We start from the raw sequence: 20332 nt of genomic DNA on the forward strand, positions 1-20332 counted from the left end.
AATAATTGAACAGGATATTCTTCATACAATAGCCTCCGTTCCATGTCCATGACTGTGTTTCTTTCCTCATGACTGTGTCATCATCGCTGAAGTGTAAAAGTGGGTTTTACCCCATGAATTGCCCCCCTCTCCCTCTTTATATCACTGCACGTCCTTGTCGGTAACCCTGTGACCCTTACCTTTTCCCCTCCACCCCGCAGGCCAAGAGTCAGTTTAAGAGCCGCTCCACCGCCAACAACGTAGCCATCATGGTACCCGTGCCCAGCGACGCCGACTCGCCTAAATTCAAGACGAGCACAGGCAGCTGCAAGTATCTTCCCGAGAAGAGCGTGGTGCAGTGGAACATCAAGTCCTTCCCTGTAAGTAGCCTACATGGACACAGCTAGCGTCATGAGATAAACTCAACATTACTATGCTAATAACCTATTGCAGATGGCAGTCGATGCATTCCTGTTCGTGCATCCCCTGCTATTATCATAGATATTGTAACAGTCACCATGTGTTTTTAGATGCTATTTGTTCAAGCCTTGCTCACCCAAGAGTAACATAAGGGCTATACAACAGTTGTAACTCTTCATTTCCATACTATGGGGTCATTCCATGTCCTTTCAGGAAGCCATCACACCCACCATCTCCAATTGTTCTGAAATCGTTTCTCTCGTTAGGATTTGCATTCCTGCAACATTATTTTGTTGAAATATAATTTGATCTCTGAGAAATTAAGAATTGATTGCACTCAAATTGGCCATTTTCATTTATTGGATTCATATAATATTCAGTAAATATATTGCCTTACAGTCGATTGAACCAAACTTTTTAAAAAAATGAGGAATCCAAATAAATGATTAAAAGTCCCACCCACGCCAATCCCTACCCAACAATGAGTAGATAGAGAACTGATACTATGTCTGAGAAGTTGTATGGAGTTGCAGCTTGGACTATTGTTTCTTCATCCTATGTAATGTATTCTCAGTGAATTTGGTCTATTTTGTTTTTTCTCCCCCGTTCATAGAAATAAGTCATTGAAGTTGTTAGGTTTATGTCCCATCCTACATCCTGATAATACCAGGTTCTGACCACAAGATGGTGCTGTTCCTACTATTAATGTTAAAGAGATAGTTTGCTTAAATTACAAAATGACATATTGGTTTCCTCTATGGGCAAGGTATAACAATAACCCATGCTTTGGTTTATGTTTACCTGGCCACTGTTTCAAATGCTAAGTATGTATTCGTGACACAAATCCAATGCAAGTTAATGGTACCTATATTAGCATTTTCACACCTAATTTCCAAATAATCTATAAGTAACATCATTTACTTATTTTTTAGATACTTCAGTATGATTTAAACAGGAAGCGTGAAATTACTGATATTAGGTACCATTGACTTGCATTGGATTTGTGCCACAAATGCAAAAAAGTTAGCAACAAAACCAAAGCCTGGGTTACTTTCATACCTTGCCAATAGACTGCTTAAAGGGTAAGGAAACCAATGTAATTTTGTAAATTGGGTGAACTATCCCTTTTAACATTCTGGTAATAACAGAATGGGACATAAACCTAACAACTTCATTGAAAAGAGGATTTAAAAAAAACGTCACAAATTTCACTGGGAATACATTACATAGGATGAAGAAACAATACTCAGAGCCGCTGCTCCGTACTACCGTCAGACAAGGCGAACTGATACTATCTACTCGTTGTTGGGGTGGGATTGACGTAGGGTGTCCGTGGGGGGCTGTTGACCATTCCTTTGGATTCCTCATGTCTAACTCATTGTTAATAAAAAAAAGTTGTCCAAATCGACTGTTAGGTACTATATTTATGAAATATTATATGAATCCTATAAATTAAAATGGCCAATTTGGATGCAATCAATTAAACATCATTTCTCAGAGATCAAATTATATTTCAACAAAATAATGTTGCAGGAACACTACCATTATTTTCTTTCATGAGCTTTTTGAAGTGGAACAACCCCGTGTGTAATTATCAACTGAATGGTAACTAAATAGTAAAAATAGAGTCGTGTCCTACCATTCTCGGAAGGCAGTACATACAGTATTCTCACAGGAAGCAGCACATTTATAGATAGCATGTTTTTACACTGCCACCAGACGAACCCAGGGGAGGTTAGCCAAGTAATGACTGATAACGGCTTTAGAGGAAATATAAAACGCCCCAACACTTCATATTGATAAAGACCGATAAGGATACTGCACTCAACCCCATGACTATTAACATTACATTCAGCATATGACTGTCAGCTCTCTCTGCTGCTGTAAACCCACATCCTTCCTGGCTTTGAAAAACAACAGAGTCGCACGGACAGTTTTAATAACTGTGTAGTGGTGTTATAGTGATGTGTGGTAAGGGAATGGGTTCCTTGTGTGACCAATGACATCCAAGTCACCTCTGTAGTTGTTTACTTTACCTTGATTGGACAAGGCAGTCCTGTGAACTGCGGATGTATCCTGCCCCAGTGCAGGTGTGAGGAGAGTTTTACAAGTATAGGAATGTATAGTCTAGCTAGTTTTGTTTTGTTAAGATCAGGTAGGTTACAAAAGAAACCTACCAGAGAGAAATGCCACAACTTTCCCAATTAAAGTGTGTCATCGTGTGTGTTTTGTGTGTAGGGAGGCAAGGAGTACATGATGAGGGCTCACTTTGGGCTGCCTAGTGTGGAGAGTGATGAGTTGGAGGGGAAGAGGCCCATCACTGTCAACTTTGAGATCCCCTATTTCACTGTATCTGGTATCCAGGTAAGTTAACCGAACCCATTTTATCTCTGTTAACGTGAACCCTCGTAGAGCCACACGAGTTTCATTTAATAATGCATACAGGTTGGAAGGAGCAGTCTCACCAGTATGTGGTGTGTGTGTGTCTGTTGTTTATGTAACTGTTCTTTGCTCCTCCTCAGGTACGCTATCTTAAGATCATTGAGAAGAGTGGCTATCAGGCGTTACCGTGGGTACGCTACATAACACAGAGTGGAGGTGAGACACACACTCCTTATCTCAGCACTATACGGCCCAGTAGTGAACCCAGCTTTCATATCCATTACCTCTCTCCTTATAAAGCTGGGGCATGGGGGATCTGAATTATGCCTTGGTGCCATTAGGTTCTCCGTGTCACTTGGCTCTGCATGCCAAGGTGACTATCACCTTTCCACTGTAATCAGCAGAGGTAGAGAGAGAGAGGGATGGAGGCAGAGAGAGATGGAGTGAGTGAGAGGAAGGGAGAGGAGAGAGATAAAGAGAGAGGCGCACCACACTCCGATACATTACACTGGCAGTGTTGACTTATTCATAAGCGAGTTCTAAGCGGTTATTGTAATGCCATATTATAACTGCTCCACTGACCCCAATGTGATCACTGTCACTCTAACCTAACGTAGCAAATGCATGAAACGAGATCCCCGACATACTGGTCTTGACAAGATTTTTTTTTAAATGTAGGGGGAGGTTCATTTTTGACTGTTCAACCAATCCAGTAAATTTGGAGGAGTTAAGATGTGTCGCCTTGTTCCCATCCAAAAGCGGAAGTCATGTCAAAGGCTCTCTTTTTATTTCCCCCTGAAAACCTGAACATCCGGTTGTTGGGGACTCGGCAGAAGCCACAGGCACGCCGAGCCCCAGTTTTGTGGGTTTAGATGCTAACAGCGTTAATGTGATCAGCCACAGTGCAGGGGCAAAGTGATGATACATAGAACAGTGTTAATGTATTACTGTTACATCTCCCTCTTTTGGCAGATTACCAACTTCGGACAAACTAAGGGCAAGCCTGCTGCCAAACGAATGGATCTTCACTCCCTCCCCCTCTCTCTGGCTCCCTGGGAGTGAGGGACAGCAGAGGACAAGGAAAGGGTAACAATTTTCACCACTCTCCAAAAGGACCAGGCAGCCATCATGCCCCTGATCTGCAGACATTGAGTACCGTAAAGACTGTGACGATCTCAATTGCATACTCCTCTCATCCTCTTTGTCATTTCCTCAAACCCCATTGGATGAGGAAGCCAGAGGTCCCACCCCTCTGACCATCTCCTCCAATGGGTTTTGAGAAGGAGACGAGGAGAGACGACGCGAGCAGTAGGCAATTGAGACCTTCCCATAGTTTCCCTTCAGAACTCGACTGATGTGTCACCCATGGCAAAAGTTTTACAGCATCTGGAGACATGTTTTCTCAGTTTATAGAGTAATGAATGTAGGGGTTTTTCCCTATTGGTCGTGTTGTAAAAATTGTATAGTTTGTTTATTCTCAAGGCACAGTGTGTTTAATTTACCGGAAGAATTCAGGGTGTGAGACATGGTTGAAAGTCTGTGAACATTGAAACGTGGCTTTTACACAGCACTGATAAACTTGTATCTGGTGGGTGTGGTTGTCAGTTGATGTTATCGTGGGGTCAGTTCTGTAACAGCATTCAGTCTCATGAAATGAACACCGAGCTGGTCAGATCACCAATTACTAAGTAATACAAAATAAACAATATTGTCATCCATTGGCATCTTTGTATTTGCACTCAGCTTACAACTAACTATATGGAAAAGACTGAAGGAATTATTTTTATTTTTGCTTTACTGTCAAGGAAGTAGTTTATCTACCTGGCGGGAACAGATCACTTGAGGAAAATACATGAAAGAAAGAAATAACCCTCCAGAAATACAGGTGGACCAGTATGAACAAGACCTTGCCTGGCTATTGTATGCCAAAATGTGTTAAAATTAATGTTTTTATATTTTATTTATTTTTCTCCATAAAAATAAAAAAAACACCCAACTTTTCCAAAGCAGGTGTTGTTTGGTATAGTTACTGTAGTCTGTTGGGCACCAACCCCTCATATCAACCTTGGGTCTCTGCCAGAGGAATAGAGTTGAAAGGTTCAGCCCAGACTAGACGCTACAGTCAATTTGTTATGTGCATGAGTTTGCAGTGTGTAGGCCTACTGTATGAAATCCCATATTACACTTTCCTTGTAAAATAGTTGTTTGAGGAACAGAACAAATATGACGATTTTCTTTCAGATATTCTCTCCAGTGGGGTTTTAATGATTAGTACATGTGTTTTTCAATCTCTCAATATCTTATTTATTAGCCATATGTAAGTCAATAGGAGGCAAAAGGACCTATGTATAAATAAATAAATAAATGTCTTTGTACTTTTTCTTCTAGTTATTTTTGTCTATAAGTGAGATTTGTATTTTATCAATTGAAATAAGGGTCCATACTTAAACTTTTGCTTAAACCGAGGTTTAGACCTTTGGTTTAAAATGTCTCGGTATTAGCTTTTCTCATAGGCAAACCTGGCACAATTAGCCACTATGCTAAGTATGACCAGCTGAACAGCATGATTTTGTCCGGTAACAAATTCCGTATCAGCCAATTCAAATTGTCGACGCAGTTCGACATGATCCAACACTTTTTCATAAAAGCGTCCTTAAAAGGGGTAGTTCACGATTTGTCATGAAGCCCTTTATCTACTTACCCAGGGTCAGATGAATGTGTGGATACCATTTTTATGTATCTGTGTCCAGTATAAAGTTAGAGGTAGTTTCGCGAGAAAATGCTAACTAGCTTAGCACAATGACCGGAAGTTTACAGGAACAGCTAGACTTTGTCGTTGCACCAAAACTAGTAAGCAACTGCGCAACTTCCTTTAAAACTGCACACACAGACAGACATGGTATCCAGAAGTTCATCTGACTCTGGGGAAGGACCTCATTGGAAAATCCCAAACTATCCCTTTAACAGAAATCCAACGGAACTTGGTATGTGAGTGACTGGTCAAATATCTCAGTGTAGGAAATCTACCTCCTGATAGTTGACCCAGTTTGCAGCAAAGGTTATAGAATCCCACATAAAAAAATCCCTTTTGAAATGTAGAATTATATTTGTGTTAGTGTGTTGAGACGAGAAGTGCAGACAACACCTTGAATATTAAGATTAAGAATTAATTTAATAAAGAGCCACATCTTTCTTCAGCATAGTAGACAAACACACTGCAATGACCTAATAATCATATTACATTACATGGACGTGTAGGTCTACATTTAGGCGTACAATGTTTAATATACAATTTATAATGATTAATTTGTGAAATATACGTTATTTGACTTGATGACCAGTAGTGAAGCGTTATCCCCCACCCCCATTGTTTTGTTGTTGTTGCCACCAGTGAAATATGAACTCTCAGCAGTCTCATCCTCCAAACTTTGAGCATACCACCTTAGCAGACTGCACCACCAGTCAGTGAAAGCATAAAATAGAGGTACAGTATTTGACAAAACCACCATCCTTTTTTTTTAAACAAAATAGCTACGAATATAAAACGTATAATCCTCCTACATATTTCTTTCCATAAAAAAAGTCAATAGCCAAGTCAGATGCATCATGCAAATATTGGCACACTTTACTTGTTACCACTGGCTCCAGGTCATCTACAAGTCCATGCTAGGTAAAGCTCCGCCTTATCCCAGTTCACCGGTCACGATGGCAACACCCACCCGTAGCACGCGCTCCAGCAGGTGTATCTCACTGATCATCCCTAAAGCCAACACCTCAGTTGGCCGCCTTTCCTTCCAGTTCTCTGCTGCCTGTGACTGGAACGAATTGCAAGAAAAAAATAAAAAATAAAAAATAAATAAAAATAAAAATCGCTGAAGTTGGAGACTTTTATCTCCCTCACAAACTTCAAACATCTGCTATCTGAGCAGCTAACCGATCGCGGCAGCTGTACATAGTCTATCGGTAAATAGCCCACCCAATTTACCTACCTCATCCCCATACTGTTTATATTTATTTATTTTTCTGGTCTTTTGCACACCAGTATCTCTACCTGTACATGACCATCTGATAAATTATCACAACAGTGTTAATCTGCAAAATTGTAATTATTTGCCTACCTCCTCGTGCCTTTTGCACACAATGTATATAGACTCTTTTTTTCTACTGTGTTATTGACTTGTTAATTGTTTACCCCATGTGTAACTCTTGTGTTGTCTGTTCACACTGCTATGCTTTATCTTGGCCAGGTCGCAGTTGTAAATGAGAACTTGTTCTCAACTAGCCTACCTGGTTAAATAAAGGTGAAATAAAATTAAAAAACAGACCAAGGGGAACGACCTCTGGTGGCCAAGTTGACCTAGTTTAATAAGAAATGCAATTGGATCGTGTCTCTACCATTTTTAAGATTCTTTATTTTGTTACCGAACATACACTGAACAAAAATATAAATGCAACATGCAACAATTTCAAAGTTTCAGTTCATAAGGGAATCAGTCAATTCAAATAAATTCATTAGACCCTAATTTATGGATTTCACATTACTGGGAATACAGATATGCATCTGTTGGTCACAGATACTGTACCTTTAAAAAAAAGTAGGGGCGTGGATCAGAAGATCAGTCAGTATCTGGTGTGACCACCATTTGCCTCATGCAGCACAACACATCTCCTTCGCATAGAGTTGATCAGGATGTTGATTGTGGCCTGTGGAATGTCGTCCCACTCCTCTTCAATGGCTGTGTGAATTTGCTGGATATTGGTGAGAACACTGTCGTATAGATCGATCCAGAGCATCCCAAACATGCTCACTTGTCTGGTGAGTATGCAGGCCATGGAAAAACAGGGACATTTTCAGCTTCCAGGAATTGTGTACAGATCCTTGCGACATGGGGCAGTGCATTATAATGCTGAAACATGAGGTGATGGCGGCGTATGAATGGCACGACAATGAACCTCGGGATCTCGTCGCGGTATCTCTGTGCACTCAAATTGCCATCGATAAAATGCAATTGTATTCATTGTCCGTAGTTTATGTTTGCCCATACCATAACCCCACCAAGGGACACTGTTCAGACTTTGTGTCTGGTGTGTGCTAACTTCTAGCCAGCTCGCTAGTCACCCATCTCGCCCCGTTGCGATGGACTGTTTTCTGATCAAGAGAAGAGTGCAGGTAGAAAATGAAAATCATTTCATTTCTGACCTTGTGATAGCCATTTCATCCGAAACATTACTACAAATGCACAATTGTCAGGAATAAATGCACTTGTAAATAGTCCTGAAAATGTTCTTGGCACCCCCACGTATTGGTCAAGCCCCCCCTTAGCACCGGGAGAGAAAAAACTCCTGGCACCGTGCCCGATGTTGACATCGGCAAACCAATCGCCCACACGACGCCATATACACACTGTATGACATCTGTCCAGTACAGTTGAAACTGGGATTCAGCCATGAAGAGCACACTTCTCCAGCGTGCCAGTAGCCATTGGAAGGTGAACATTTGCCCACTGACGTCGGTTACGACGCTGAACTGCAAGACCCTGGTGAGGACAACGAGCATGCAGATGAGCTTCCCTGAGACGTTTTCTGACAGTTTGTGCAGAAATTCTTTGGTTGTGCAAACCCATCAGCTGTCCCAGGTGACTGTTCTCAGACAATCCCGCAGGTGAAGAAGCTGGATGTGGAGGTTCTGGGCTGTTGTGGTTACACGTGGTCTGCGGTTGTAAGGCCAGTTAGGCTTACTGCCATATTCTCTAAAACGACATTGAAGGCAGCTTATGGTAGAGAAATTAACATTAAATGATCTGGCAACTTCTCTGGTTGACATTCCTACAGTCAGCATGGCAATTGCACACTCCCTCAACTTGAGACATCAGTGGCATTGTGTTGTGTGACAAAACTGCACATTTTAGAGTGGCCTTTTGTTGTCCCCATTACAAAGTGCACCTGTGTAATTATCATGCTAAATTAACAGCTTCTTGATATGCCTCACCTGGAGAAATGGTCACTAACAGGGATGTAAACAAATTTGTGCACAAACTGAGAGAAATAAGCTTTCTGTGCGTATGGAAAATTTGGGGTCATCTTTTATTTTAATTTCACTTTACATTGCGTTGCGTTTTTATATTTTTGTTCACTATGCAAATGACTCATGGTAGCCAGATGGCCAATTGTGCCAGGTTTGCCTATGAGAAAAGCTAGCAGATAGACATTTTAAACCTAAAGGTCTAAACTGCTAGTTTAAGCACATTAAGCACAAGTTTGTGAGTATGAACCCCCTATGGCCTAAAAGGTGGACTGCACCTGAGGGTTTAGCTCGGTCTCTCTTTCTTGTCTGGTTTCTCTCGTGTCGCTATATTGTACTGTTTTCTCTTTCTCGCTTCCTCTCCCATCACTGTTTCATGGCGGTCGTCTCTCACACTCTCTGTCGTGAATGCACAAACCTACTTGACACCACCACCTAAAGAGCATGTCCTACACAGCATTGCACAGCAGAGACAGAAAGAGACTTCAGGTAAGAGAACAGTCCCTTGTCAATGAGGGATTACAGCCACAGTCGCTGCCGCTGCTGTGTGTGTGTGTGTGGTAAGGGAAAGCCGTACTGGGCGACGCCAACCCCTTACGATCCACAGCCTGCCCATTGTCCATTGGCCTGGCCGGCCGTCGGTACAACAACAATGGCTGCCTCAGTGACCCCTATTGTCTCTGAGCGACAGACAGCTCACATGTACTGCCTGATAAGGAGTTGCGAGGGCCAGACACACACGCAAACACACAGATGCTTTGTTCAATTAAACCATATTGTACCATTCAACCAGGCGACAATGGCATTCTCCTCAGATTCTTCGTAGAGTTGCAAGGCCTTTGACTACCCAACACAGCTGTAAACCTGTGACATAAAAAGGTGACAAAATGTGACATTTATCAGGAAATCACTTCGTACAGTAACCTGTTTACATTGTTCTATGATATGATTATTCCATACAGCAGCTTTTTCACCAACTGCTTTGTAGTGGATAATACTATAAGATTAGACACATTATGAATCTTAATCTTTGTTCTGTGTCCGTGACCAGTGTCTGTGTCACTGTCATTCTGTTTATTTCACATTATATAGAGTAGTGCTCTGCTGGGGTTCCATCTCAAAAGTAATTATCCAAGGATGGCCAATGCTTGAATCAGTAAAATAGAACATATTGTGTAGACACAGCTCTCTATCCCATATTGCAATTCATGGACCTGCAAAATTGAATTGATACTTAGTTGCTCCAAAGGCGGCCACTTTGCTCAAATTCCATCTTCACATGTGATGTCCATTGGTCCCTCCCAGACAGCAAGGTGGATGTGGCCCACGTTCACACCAAATGGGGCCCAGCAACTAAGCCCACTTATCTCAAGCCAGAGCGGACCAATAAATTCCAACCCTCCCCGGTGCCCATATATGGATAAGATCTGGGCCACATGAGTGTTGCAGTCATCTGCTGTTTAGGGCTACCGATCCCATGCCATGTCTTTGGTGGTCAGGTCAGATGAGGTTAGCCAAGCTAGAGGTGGTCTCCCTCCTACCCTGGTCCATGTGTCGTCCAGAGATAGTGAACACCCCCATGGCCCTATCCCTGAACGTCTGTCCCGGCCACGTCCTCTCCAACAGGAACACCACCCCCGTGTACACTCCCACCCCCACCACCGCTGACCCCCCTCCAGCTAACAACACCACCCCTGAGATGTACATATCATTAAGGGCTACGCCGGGCTTGGGCATGTGGTGTCCTAGTGCCAGCTTCAGCAGTACGGCCCCACAGACCACCAGACACAGCCCTGTGATGAGAACCACTAACAGATCCGACAGCCCTCCGCTCTTCAGGATATCGATCCGCCTCCGACTGCGGACGCAGTTCATGTCCTGCACGGCGGAGCTCAGGAGCTGTTTGAGGAGGACGGCCAGGGCTAAGAGACACAGAGCCATGCCCGCTCCCATGCGCCAGTCACTAGAGAAGCTGGTCGTGGTGGAGAGGAGGAGTATGCCTCCCAGGCCGCAGCCCAGGATGAGTAGGACGGCGACGGCGTAGCACAGCAGAGACTTGGCCGGGTCGCGGAACCACCACAGCTCTACCTGCTCGTCCAGTATGCTGCGCTGGATCTGGTCCGGGTCAGGACCAGCCGGCTGGTCATCCCGCATCGGGGGGAAGTCCTCCAGCTCTGGCATCCTGATTCTCCCAGCCTGACGGCCACGCTCGGCACTGCAGAACGCAACCTGGACCACTGGTACGCTCAGTGCCGGGTCATAGTTCCTTCTTTCTGAAACTCTCAGTCCGCAGTGAATCACAGCAGCCCTTGGTGGATCGATCACTGGGCCTCTCTCCGGATCACAGCTCCTTCTCACTGGATTACAGGTATTATTTGTGGATCACAGGTTCCCTAATGTAATCCACTGCAGCCTGAGAGGACAGCCCGTCACTGAACCCTCAGAGCTATGGGACCAGGATGGAGCCTGATAGATACCTGGGGAGAGGAGAGACAGGGAAGATAAGAGCCACCTGCTGACATGCACGCACACACGCACACTGCGGCATATGCCATCTTTACAGCAGCTGTAAACAGTAGAGCTCCTGCCATATAAACAGAGGTAGCCTGCAGAGAGAGGTGTTTGGACTGACTGAAACCATACTACTGAAATGGCAACCTGAAACCCCCCCCCATTCTCACTCCGCAAATTTGTACAGAGGCAATCAGGTGAGACCACTATCAGAGGCTAATCGAACAAACAACACACACACACTTTCTATTCCGCACCTTTCTCTACCTCTCATACCATGGCCTGTCATCTTTACGGTTCACTCCTCCTGTGCATGCAGACCAGCACCCTGTAGCTATGTGTAGTAACCCAGGTCTCGTCCTCCGTGTTGTGAGCAAGGCAACCTCTTGTTCATTCCCGCAGGGGTGATGTTTCTAAGATAGCGGAGCAAACGACAAAAGGGGCTGAAGAATTCATCCCTTTATCAATAAGTCCCAGCGACTCTCAAGGTTACGCCGCAGACAGCTTGTCTTTAAAAGCCTGTCAGCGTGTTTACTATCAAAGTCAGCAGCGCGAGCCGAGGCGCGAGGCGAGCGCAGAGCGGCAGGCCTGCTTACACAAACACGACCTGTCTGCCGGAGCTGAACAGCAGCAGGGTGTGATGAGCCCTCATCACCAACACACAGGGACTATCACACTGAGACAAGGCATTCACATGAGGTGTGAAGTGAAGGGATACTTAATTACACAGAGCGCATTGTGTTTATTGGACTCCCAATGTTCGACGTGGTTTCAGTTCATAACTGTGAGGTGGATGTGTGTACAGGGTGTACACTGTGTGTGTGTGTGTACTGTGTGAGAACATGGTGTGCAGTGTGTGGGAGAGAGGTGTACAGTGTGTGTGTGTGTTGTTGAGTCACTAATTAAATCCCAGCAGGTTTGGATCTGATGCCACTGACAGAACAGGAATAGAAGACAGTAATTAAGGTAGCATATGAGCTGGACAAAAACAATACTCACACCTACACCTCACACACCTCTCTCTCTCGCATGCACTCACTCACACACACCTGTACACATTCTACCCCCTCTCTCTCTAAGCCTTTCTGCCTTCTCTCTTATCACAGCTGACCTCTCCATCATATCACCCAGATTACACTGACCTCAATATAAATACCTTTATCATCTGCTCCTCTGTTTTCTCTCCCTGCGCTCTACTGTAGTCTCTCCTCCGTATTGTCTAGCAGACAGGTGCAGACAATGGCTTCTCCTAAACGTCTGCACTCAACAATGTTGATGGTAGTTGTGTGCAGTGCAGCATATTTCAGTTATGCAAATGTTCTCTGTGATAATGATGATGAAATCCCAGAGATAACCGTAAGCCTTGAAAAATCAGTCAGTTCATGCCTTTTTGGTTCCGAGTTTTCAGCCTGAAGGTCAGTCTGTCGGTCGGCTCGACAGAGAAGCTGTGCTTTTCTCCAATTACCTGCTATGCTTTAGGGACACCGTATTCCCTCCTCTGTTATTTGGCCCTGCTGAATTCATCCCACCAAGCCATTAGTGTCTAATTTTATGTTGAAGTGCTATTCCCTTTTTTTATTTTTTTAATATAGGAGTCTGCCATTATATGGTAATCAGTCTGTAGATCAAGTATTAATGGGTTCAATAGAATAATAATGTCCAGTAAAGAATAAACAGAATTGTGGTTGTTTGACTTCTGTCTGGAGGAGAGGAGAGTCAAGGGAGCCAGAGAGTTGCAGAGGTTTTGCTTTGATCTGCAGTTAAACGGCAGAAACTGCTTCTACCTCTTTTCTCTTTGCAGTGTCGTTTGACCTATGACCCCGTGACTCCGATCCCTTCAATCAGCAAGGGTTTAAAGAGGCCTATAGAGCTCCCAGCAGCACTGAGCCTGAGCTTGGCTGTGGAGTCCGTTTAATAATTCATCCAGGCCCGAGAGACCAGGCCAGCCAGGAGGGAAAGAGGAGAAGTCCCAGACAGGATGAAGTTTCACTGGCTTTCAGCAAACTAATGTCGTACTCCTGCACTGGTCCTGGTCCATCAGCACATTCTCATACCGTCTAAACAGGCATGGAATGAAACGCCTAAAGAAGAAGTCTGATGGTGGTGAAATCTCAAAGGCACAAATTAGCCGGAGACAAACAAAACAGGGACCTCACCGAGGTCCTGCTGTGTGAATGTGTTTATCTGAGGCCCTTGGAGAGGATGTGGGGCTCGGAGTTGCCGTGGCGACGGAGCTCCCTCTTCCTGTTCCTGTCAATGGGCGGTCTCTCTGTGGCGGTGTGGTCCCCCATGGGCGAGGAGAGGGGTCAGGGTTGGCACCATCTGTCCTTGGGAATCAGTGCCAAGTGCCATGGGGGCCGGGAGGCTGGTGCTGCTAGGGGCTGGCGGCAGGCAGGCATCTGGGGATGAGGATGGGATGTTCTGGGTAGAGGTGGCGTGGTGGGTGGAGAGAGGGGAAAAGAGACAATGAGAGTTTGAGGGAGAGAGTGAGGGAGAGATGAGAGAGGGAGGGGAGAGGTTAGTAAGTACACAGAGAGAAGGAAAGGAGAGAGAGAGAGAGATGGAGTGGGAGAAAGAGACAGAGGTTGTGAATGGTTCTTTATTCAGGCCGTGTCTCTGTTCCTGTCACTTTCCAGTCGGGGGCCTGGGGACCCTCTCTGTGGCTAGGCACAGTGAGGGGACAATGGGCTGACTCACTGCCTGTGTCTCGGTCTCCTTATCACTGTGTCCTCCTTAGACATCAGACCCAGGATGCCTTCAGTCGGCAATGAGAGAGGAAGGGCGATAGAGAGATGTAGCGAGGTTTGGGAGGGCAGGTTCGGTTCAGTTAGGTTTAGTCTCACCATCCCAAATTTGCTTTAATGCTATTTTAAATTGGAGACTGTCAAGAGACTCATACAAACATAAAACACTGGTATTTCCAGCCTGCTGGTCTCAGACACCTGGCTCTAGCTCTTCTGAAAACTGGATGGAGAAACAACAGAACACAAGCACACTAACCGTATGCCCCAACCGTATGGTAACCGTATGCCCCATCATAATCCTACCCCGATTCTGAAAAGTGTTCTGAACAGCATTTCTATCCTAGGATGCAGACTGTTTCCTCTCTCTTTCTGCGTTGCTTTCTCCTAGCGGCCTGCCTGATAACACAGGGAGTTTGAGTCCATGGCCCCAGTATGCCTGTACTGAGCACAGCTGCAATATTAAACCACTAATCAAATCACCAATTAACATGCACTCGCGTCTTGTCTCCCTTGCCCTGCTCCACTCTGCAGGAAAGAACTGGTTTACTTATTTGTTTTTTTTGTTAAACTTTTCCTTTTTTTATTTTTATTTTTTATCTCGGTGTCGCTGTGTGGGTTTAGAGGCAGCCTTCAGCATATTTACATCTCCCTGCTCTGGGAAACAGGAGACTAGCCTACAACCTGATCCTCACAGGGTTCCAGGCTGCAACCTACCTAACACAGCACAAGCCAGAACACAATCTGTGTCATACACATATAGTACCAGTTGGTTTGGACACGCCTAATCATTCAAGGGTTTTTCGTTATTTTAACTAGTTTCTACATTGTATTATAATAGTGACTACATCAAAACTATGAAATAACACATATTGAATCATGTCGTAACTAAAAAAAGTGTTAAACAAATAAATGTATTTTATATTTGAGATTCTTCAATGTACCACTGATTGGCTCAAACACATTAAGAAGAAAAGAAATTCCACAAATTAACTTTTAACAAGGCACACCTGTTAATTGAAATACATTCCAGGTGATTGCCTCATGAACCTGGAGAATGCCAAGAGTGTGCAAATCTGTAATCAAGGCAAAGGGTGGCTACTTTGAAGAACTTAAAACATAAAATATATTTTGATTTGTTTGACACTTTTTGGTTACTACATGATTCCATGTGTGTTATTTCATAGTGCAGAAACGTAGAAAATAGTAAAAATAAAGAAAAACCCTGGAATGTGTAGGTGTGTCCAAACGTTTGACTGGTACTGTACATCGGTAACACGCACACATACAGTTGAAGTCGGAAGTTTACATACACTTAGGTTGGAGTCATTAAAATTTGTTTTTCAACCACTCCACAAATTTCTTGTTAACAAACTATAGTTTCGGCAAGTCGGTTAGGACATATGCACAAAGTAAGACAAGTAATTTTTTGTTTACAGACAGATTATTTCACTTATAATTCACTGTATCACAATTCCAGTGGGTCAGAAGTAAACATACACTAAGTTGACTGTGCCTTTGAACAGCTTGGAAAATTCAAGATAATTATGTCATGGCTTTAGAAGCTTCTGATAGGCTAATTGACATAATTTGAGTCAATTGGAGGTGTACCTGTGGATGTATTCCAAGGCCTACCTTCAAACTCAGTGCCTCTTTGCTTGACATCATGGGAAAATCAAAAAAAATCAGCCAACACCTCAGAAAGACAATTGTAGACCTCCACAAGTCTGGTTCATCCTTGGGAGCAATTTCCAAACACCTGAAAGTACCACATTCATCTGTACAAACAATAGTACGCAAGTATAAACACCATGGGACCACACAGCCACCATACCGCTCAGGAAGGAGACACATTCTGTGTCCTAGAGATGAATGTACTTTGGTGCGAAAAATGCAAAAGAGGTACAAAAGTATCTTTAGCCACAGTAAAACGAGTCCTATATCGACTTAACCTGAAAGTCCGTTCAGCAAGGAAGAAGCCACTGCTCCAAAACCGCTATAAAAAAGACAGACTACAGTTTGTAACTGCACATGGGAACAAAGATTGTACTTTTTGAAGAAACGTCCTCTGGTCTGATGAAACAAAAATAGAACTGTTTGGCCATAATGACCATTGTTATGTTTGGAGATAAAAGGGGGAGGCTTGCAAGCCGAAAAACACCATCCCGATCGTGAAGCGGGGGGGTGGCAGCATCATGTTGTGGGGGTGCTTTGCTGCAGGAGGGCCTGGTGCAATCACAAAATAGATGGCGTCATGAGATAGAAAATGTGGATATATTGAAGCAACATCTCAAGACATTAGTCAGGAAGTTAAAGCTTGGTCACAAATGGGTCTTCAAAATGACCCCAAGCAATGACCCCAAGCATACTTCCAAAGTCAAAATGGCTTAAGGACAACAAAGTCAAAGTATTGGAGTGGCCATCACAAAGCCCTGACCTCAATCCCATAGAAAATTTGTGGGCAGAACTGAAAAAGCGTGTGTGAGCAAGGAGGCCCACAAACCTGACTCAGTTACACCAGCTCTGTCAGGAGGAATGGGCCAAAATTCACCCAACTTATTGTGGGAAGCTTGTGGAAATCTACCCAAAACTTTTTGACCCAAGTTAAACCATTTAAAGGCAATGCTACCAAATACTAATTGAGTGTATGTAAACTTCTGACCCACTGGGAATGTGATGAAAGAAATAAAAGCAGAAATAAATCACTCTACTACTACTATTCTGACATTTCACATTCTTAAAATAAAGTGGTGATCCTAACTGACCTAAGACAGGGCATTTTTACTAGGATAAAATGTCAGGAATTGTGAAAAACAGAGTTTAAATGTGTTTGGCCGAGGTGTACGTAAACTTCCGACATCCACTGTACATGGACCCGCACTCCCCTTAAACATCACCCGTTCGTTCACTTACTATTCTCTCTCATTCTCTCTGTTTCTCCCTGCCATACACAAGCACGCATTGACCTTTGCTTTGTACGGTAGCTTTATAAAAGTGGAGTCATCGTCCATGACACAGCTACATCATAACAGTGTTCAGAGGTTGGAGGACAACACTAACACTGTGGTCCAAAGGTTAGGGTGGGATGTGATATTGACAGAAACAAGTTACAGAATAGGCTACTTCCTGGTTCACTTAAGTCAAAACACAGGAGACAATTCAGTCCTGTTCCACCCACTTGGTCGTTCAATAAAAGGTTCATATTTATTCAGCTATTCCAGTATGGCATAAATGTGTCTGAAAACAGAATATGCTAAATTATTTGCATCATATGTAGACTGAAGAATGGACAGGATGTGTTGTTGTTTTTTAAAACTCATGACTGTAAGAAATGTACCATAAGGTCACTGGTCTGTTCACACTTTGTACTAGTAATTAAACCTTATATCAAACAGCTAATAACCATGATTAAATATTTTAGAAATATCTTAATGGGGGGTCAAGTGGCCATTTTCCCACTTTTTTTTTTAGGAATATCTCAATTATGAGCAACAATGTATTTTCATGGGAGATAACTTTCAGGAAAATAGGCTTGGTGTCTTTCAGAAAATACATCGGGTTATTTGAATTCAATGTGTTGCAACTGCAGTGAGCTAACTCTCCGATGGAGCCGACTCTGTGATAATTATCTCATGAGAATGGTGACATGGTAGACATTTCAATAAACATACAATAACACAATTCCTTAGGCTGTCATTAAAGCTAAATAACAGTCATATGATGAACTCCTTCACCTCTATTAACTGGACATTTTAAAAATGGGAAATAGGCTCGTCTATGCAGTGGTCTGACTACCTACTTCAATTAAGTAGCCCAGAAAGAAACTAAAAAGAGGTGGATGGATCTATATTATAATAGAAAGTTACAGCGTGCTTTTGGTAATTTGACTGGTAATTTTATCTAAACGACTGTGCGATTCATTCACCAGTCTGTCTGGCATTTATATTCAGTACGTTATTTACCTGTCCGTGCTGCTGACACGTTCCCTGTCGCTCTTAATCCCCGTTTCTCAGTGGCGTGAAACGGAACCGCTCCACACACAGATCTGCGCTCGTGCGCCGGGAGCTATTTCCAATTCCCAACCATATGCCGCGGCTAATCTGGTGCGTGCAAAAACTGTTTGAAACCGTCTCGTCTCGATAATCAACGCTCAACTCTGACTAGACTACCTTTCTGCGGTGTGGAGCCACTGAGGGTGGTGAAAGTGTGTGCCTCTCGCTCCCGGAACAGTGCTCAGGTCGACTGGACTATCCCTGTTGCAGGTCTGGTCACAAGACGCTGCAGCGACGCCGTTTGGGAGGCGAGAGCTGATCGGGCTACACTTTCAGACACACTCCACGTATGCAGTTATCCTACTTGGGCTAGTGCAGCGCGCGACCTTTCGCCGAAGTCCCACGAGGAAAGCCCGCGCTCTAGCCTGGAATTATAACCACATCTCATGAAGGGGGGTGTGCACGGTTGAGATAGCACGGAGCAAACAGACAAAATAGGATTTTCCCAATACTTTTTCAGGGCCAGAGAATGACAGGCATATCGTTTTTGCCATATCCCATTATTATGGTTGTAATAAGAAGGAATACCATTTCACCGGGCAGCCCCGTTAAATATGCACACCACATGCATCAATCAAAACACAAATAGGCTACTGACAAGCCTATAAAATATTGAATCAATATGGTGTAGACTGTTTTGGATTAACAATAAAACAACCATGTCAATTGGTCTTGTTAATGAATCGTTTCTCATAAAAACGTTCATATTGTTCTTTTTATTCTGTTATATTGTTCTTTATATTCTGTTTATTATGATGTGGAGGTCTTATACTGCATGGGTCTGTGTGTTGGGTGAGTGGTAGTGGTGGTGAGGAGGTTATGTATTGGTTTGGAGAGAGGGTAGCTTGGCGGGGGACAGGGGTCTGTAGTGGGAGTGATGGTGGGTATGTGTTGGTTTGGAGGGAAGGTAGGTTGGCGGGGGACAGGGGTCTGTAGTGGGGGTGATGGTGGGTATGTGTTGGTTTGGAGGGAAGGTAGGTTGGCGGGGGACAGGGGTCTGTAGTGGGGGTGATGGTGGGTATGTGTTGGTTTGGAGGGAAGGTAGGTTGGCGGGGGACAGGGGTCTGTAGTGGTGGTGATGGTGGGTATGTGTTGGTTTGGAGGGAAGGTAGGTTGGCGGGGGGACAGGGGTCTGTAGTGGGGGTGATGGTGGGTATGTATTGGTTTGGAGGGAAGGTAGGTTGGCGGGGGACAGGGGTCTGTAGTGGGGGTGATGGTGGGTATGTGTTGGTTTGGAGGGAAGGTAGGTTGGCGGGGGACAGGGGTCTGTAGTGGGGGTGATGGTGGGTATGTGTTGGTTTGGAGAGAGGGTAGCTTGGCGGGGGACAGGGGTCTGTAGTGGGGGTGATGGTGGGTATGTGTTGGTTTGGAGAGGGTAGCTTGGCGGGGGACAGGGGTCTGTAGTGGGGGTGATGGTGGGTATGTGTTGGTTTGGAGAGAGGGTAGCTTGGCGGGGGACAGGGGTCTGTAGTGGGGGTGATGGTGGGTATGTGTTGGTTTGGAGAGAGGGTAGCTTGGCGGGGGACAGGGGTCTGTAGTGGGGGTGATGGTGGGTATGTGTTGGTTTGGAGAGAGGGTAGCTTGGCGGGGGACAGGGGTCTGTAGTGGGGGTGATGGTGGGTATGTATTGGTTTGGAGAGAGGGTAGCTTGGTGGTGGAGGGGTGTCTGTAGGGATAGGTGTGTGTTGGTTTGGAGGGAGGATAGCTTGGTGCTGGAGGGAGGTCTGTAGTGGGGGTGGTGGTGGGTATGTGTTGGTTTGGAGGGAAGGTAGGTTGGCGGTGGAGGGGAATCTGGAGGGGTGGTTATGTGTTGGTTTTTACGGTAACGTAAAAAGGAATACCCTTTCACCGAGCAGCCCCGTTAAATATGCACACCACATGCATCAATCAAAACACAAAAAGGCTCCTGACAAGCCTATAAAATATGTAATCAATATGGTGAAAACGGTTTTTGATGAACAATACCCAACCATGTCAATGCTCTTGTTAATGAATAGCTTGTCATAAAACGTTCATCATTTCCAGTCAGACACAATGGCTTATTGATTTGATCCACCCGGACAAGAAAAGCCTCCATTCACTTTTGAAAATTCCAATGGGCCCCATCTCATTAAAAAAAATATATACAGTGCCTTGCGAAAGTATTCGGTCCCCTTGAACTTTGCGACCTTTTGCCACATTTCAGGCTTCAAACATAAAGATATAAAACTGTATTTTTTTGTGAA

The 20332-nt window shown here is 44.2% G+C and overlaps 2 protein-coding genes across 4 annotated transcripts in view; one reads left to right on the plus strand and one right to left on the minus strand.

Annotated features, from left to right (window-relative positions):
- LOC135556165 (AP-1 complex subunit mu-1-like) overlaps positions 1-5172 on the plus strand; it is a 33795-nt gene extending 28623 nt beyond the window's left edge. The window contains exons 9-12 of the mRNA XM_064989146.1: positions 201-359; positions 2638-2763; positions 2922-2997; positions 3754-5172. Of these exons, the coding sequence (XP_064845218.1) occupies positions 201-359; positions 2638-2763; positions 2922-2997; positions 3754-3776 (384 nt within the window). The 3' untranslated portion in view covers positions 3777-5172. The remainder of the gene's footprint in view (positions 1-200; positions 360-2637; positions 2764-2921; positions 2998-3753) is intronic.
- A 2001-nt stretch (positions 5173-7173) lies between these two features.
- LOC135556166 (transmembrane protein 125-like) lies at positions 7174-18476 on the minus strand. 3 transcript variants are annotated; one of them, XM_064989149.1, is made up of 3 exons: positions 18018-18476; positions 11572-11727; positions 7174-11280 (listed from the first exon to the last, which is right to left on the minus strand). In XM_064989149.1, the coding sequence occupies exon 3, from the start codon at positions 10982-10984 to the stop codon at positions 10304-10306; it is 681 nt and encodes a 226-aa protein (XP_064845221.1). In that variant the 5' UTR covers positions 10985-11280; positions 11572-11727; positions 18018-18476; the 3' UTR covers positions 7174-10303. The 3 variants fall into 3 exon arrangements, with proteins under 3 accessions (XP_064845221.1, XP_064845219.1, XP_064845220.1); XM_064989147.1 differs by lacking the exon at positions 11572-11727 and adding an exon at positions 12471-13735; XM_064989148.1 differs by lacking the exon at positions 11572-11727.
- Between the last annotated feature and the right edge of the window lie 1856 nt (positions 18477-20332).

Source organism: Oncorhynchus masou, chromosome 15 (assembly GCF_036934945.1).
Source record: "Oncorhynchus masou masou isolate Uvic2021 chromosome 15, UVic_Omas_1.1, whole genome shotgun sequence".
NCBI lineage: Eukaryota > Metazoa > Chordata > Actinopteri > Salmoniformes > Salmonidae > Oncorhynchus > Oncorhynchus masou.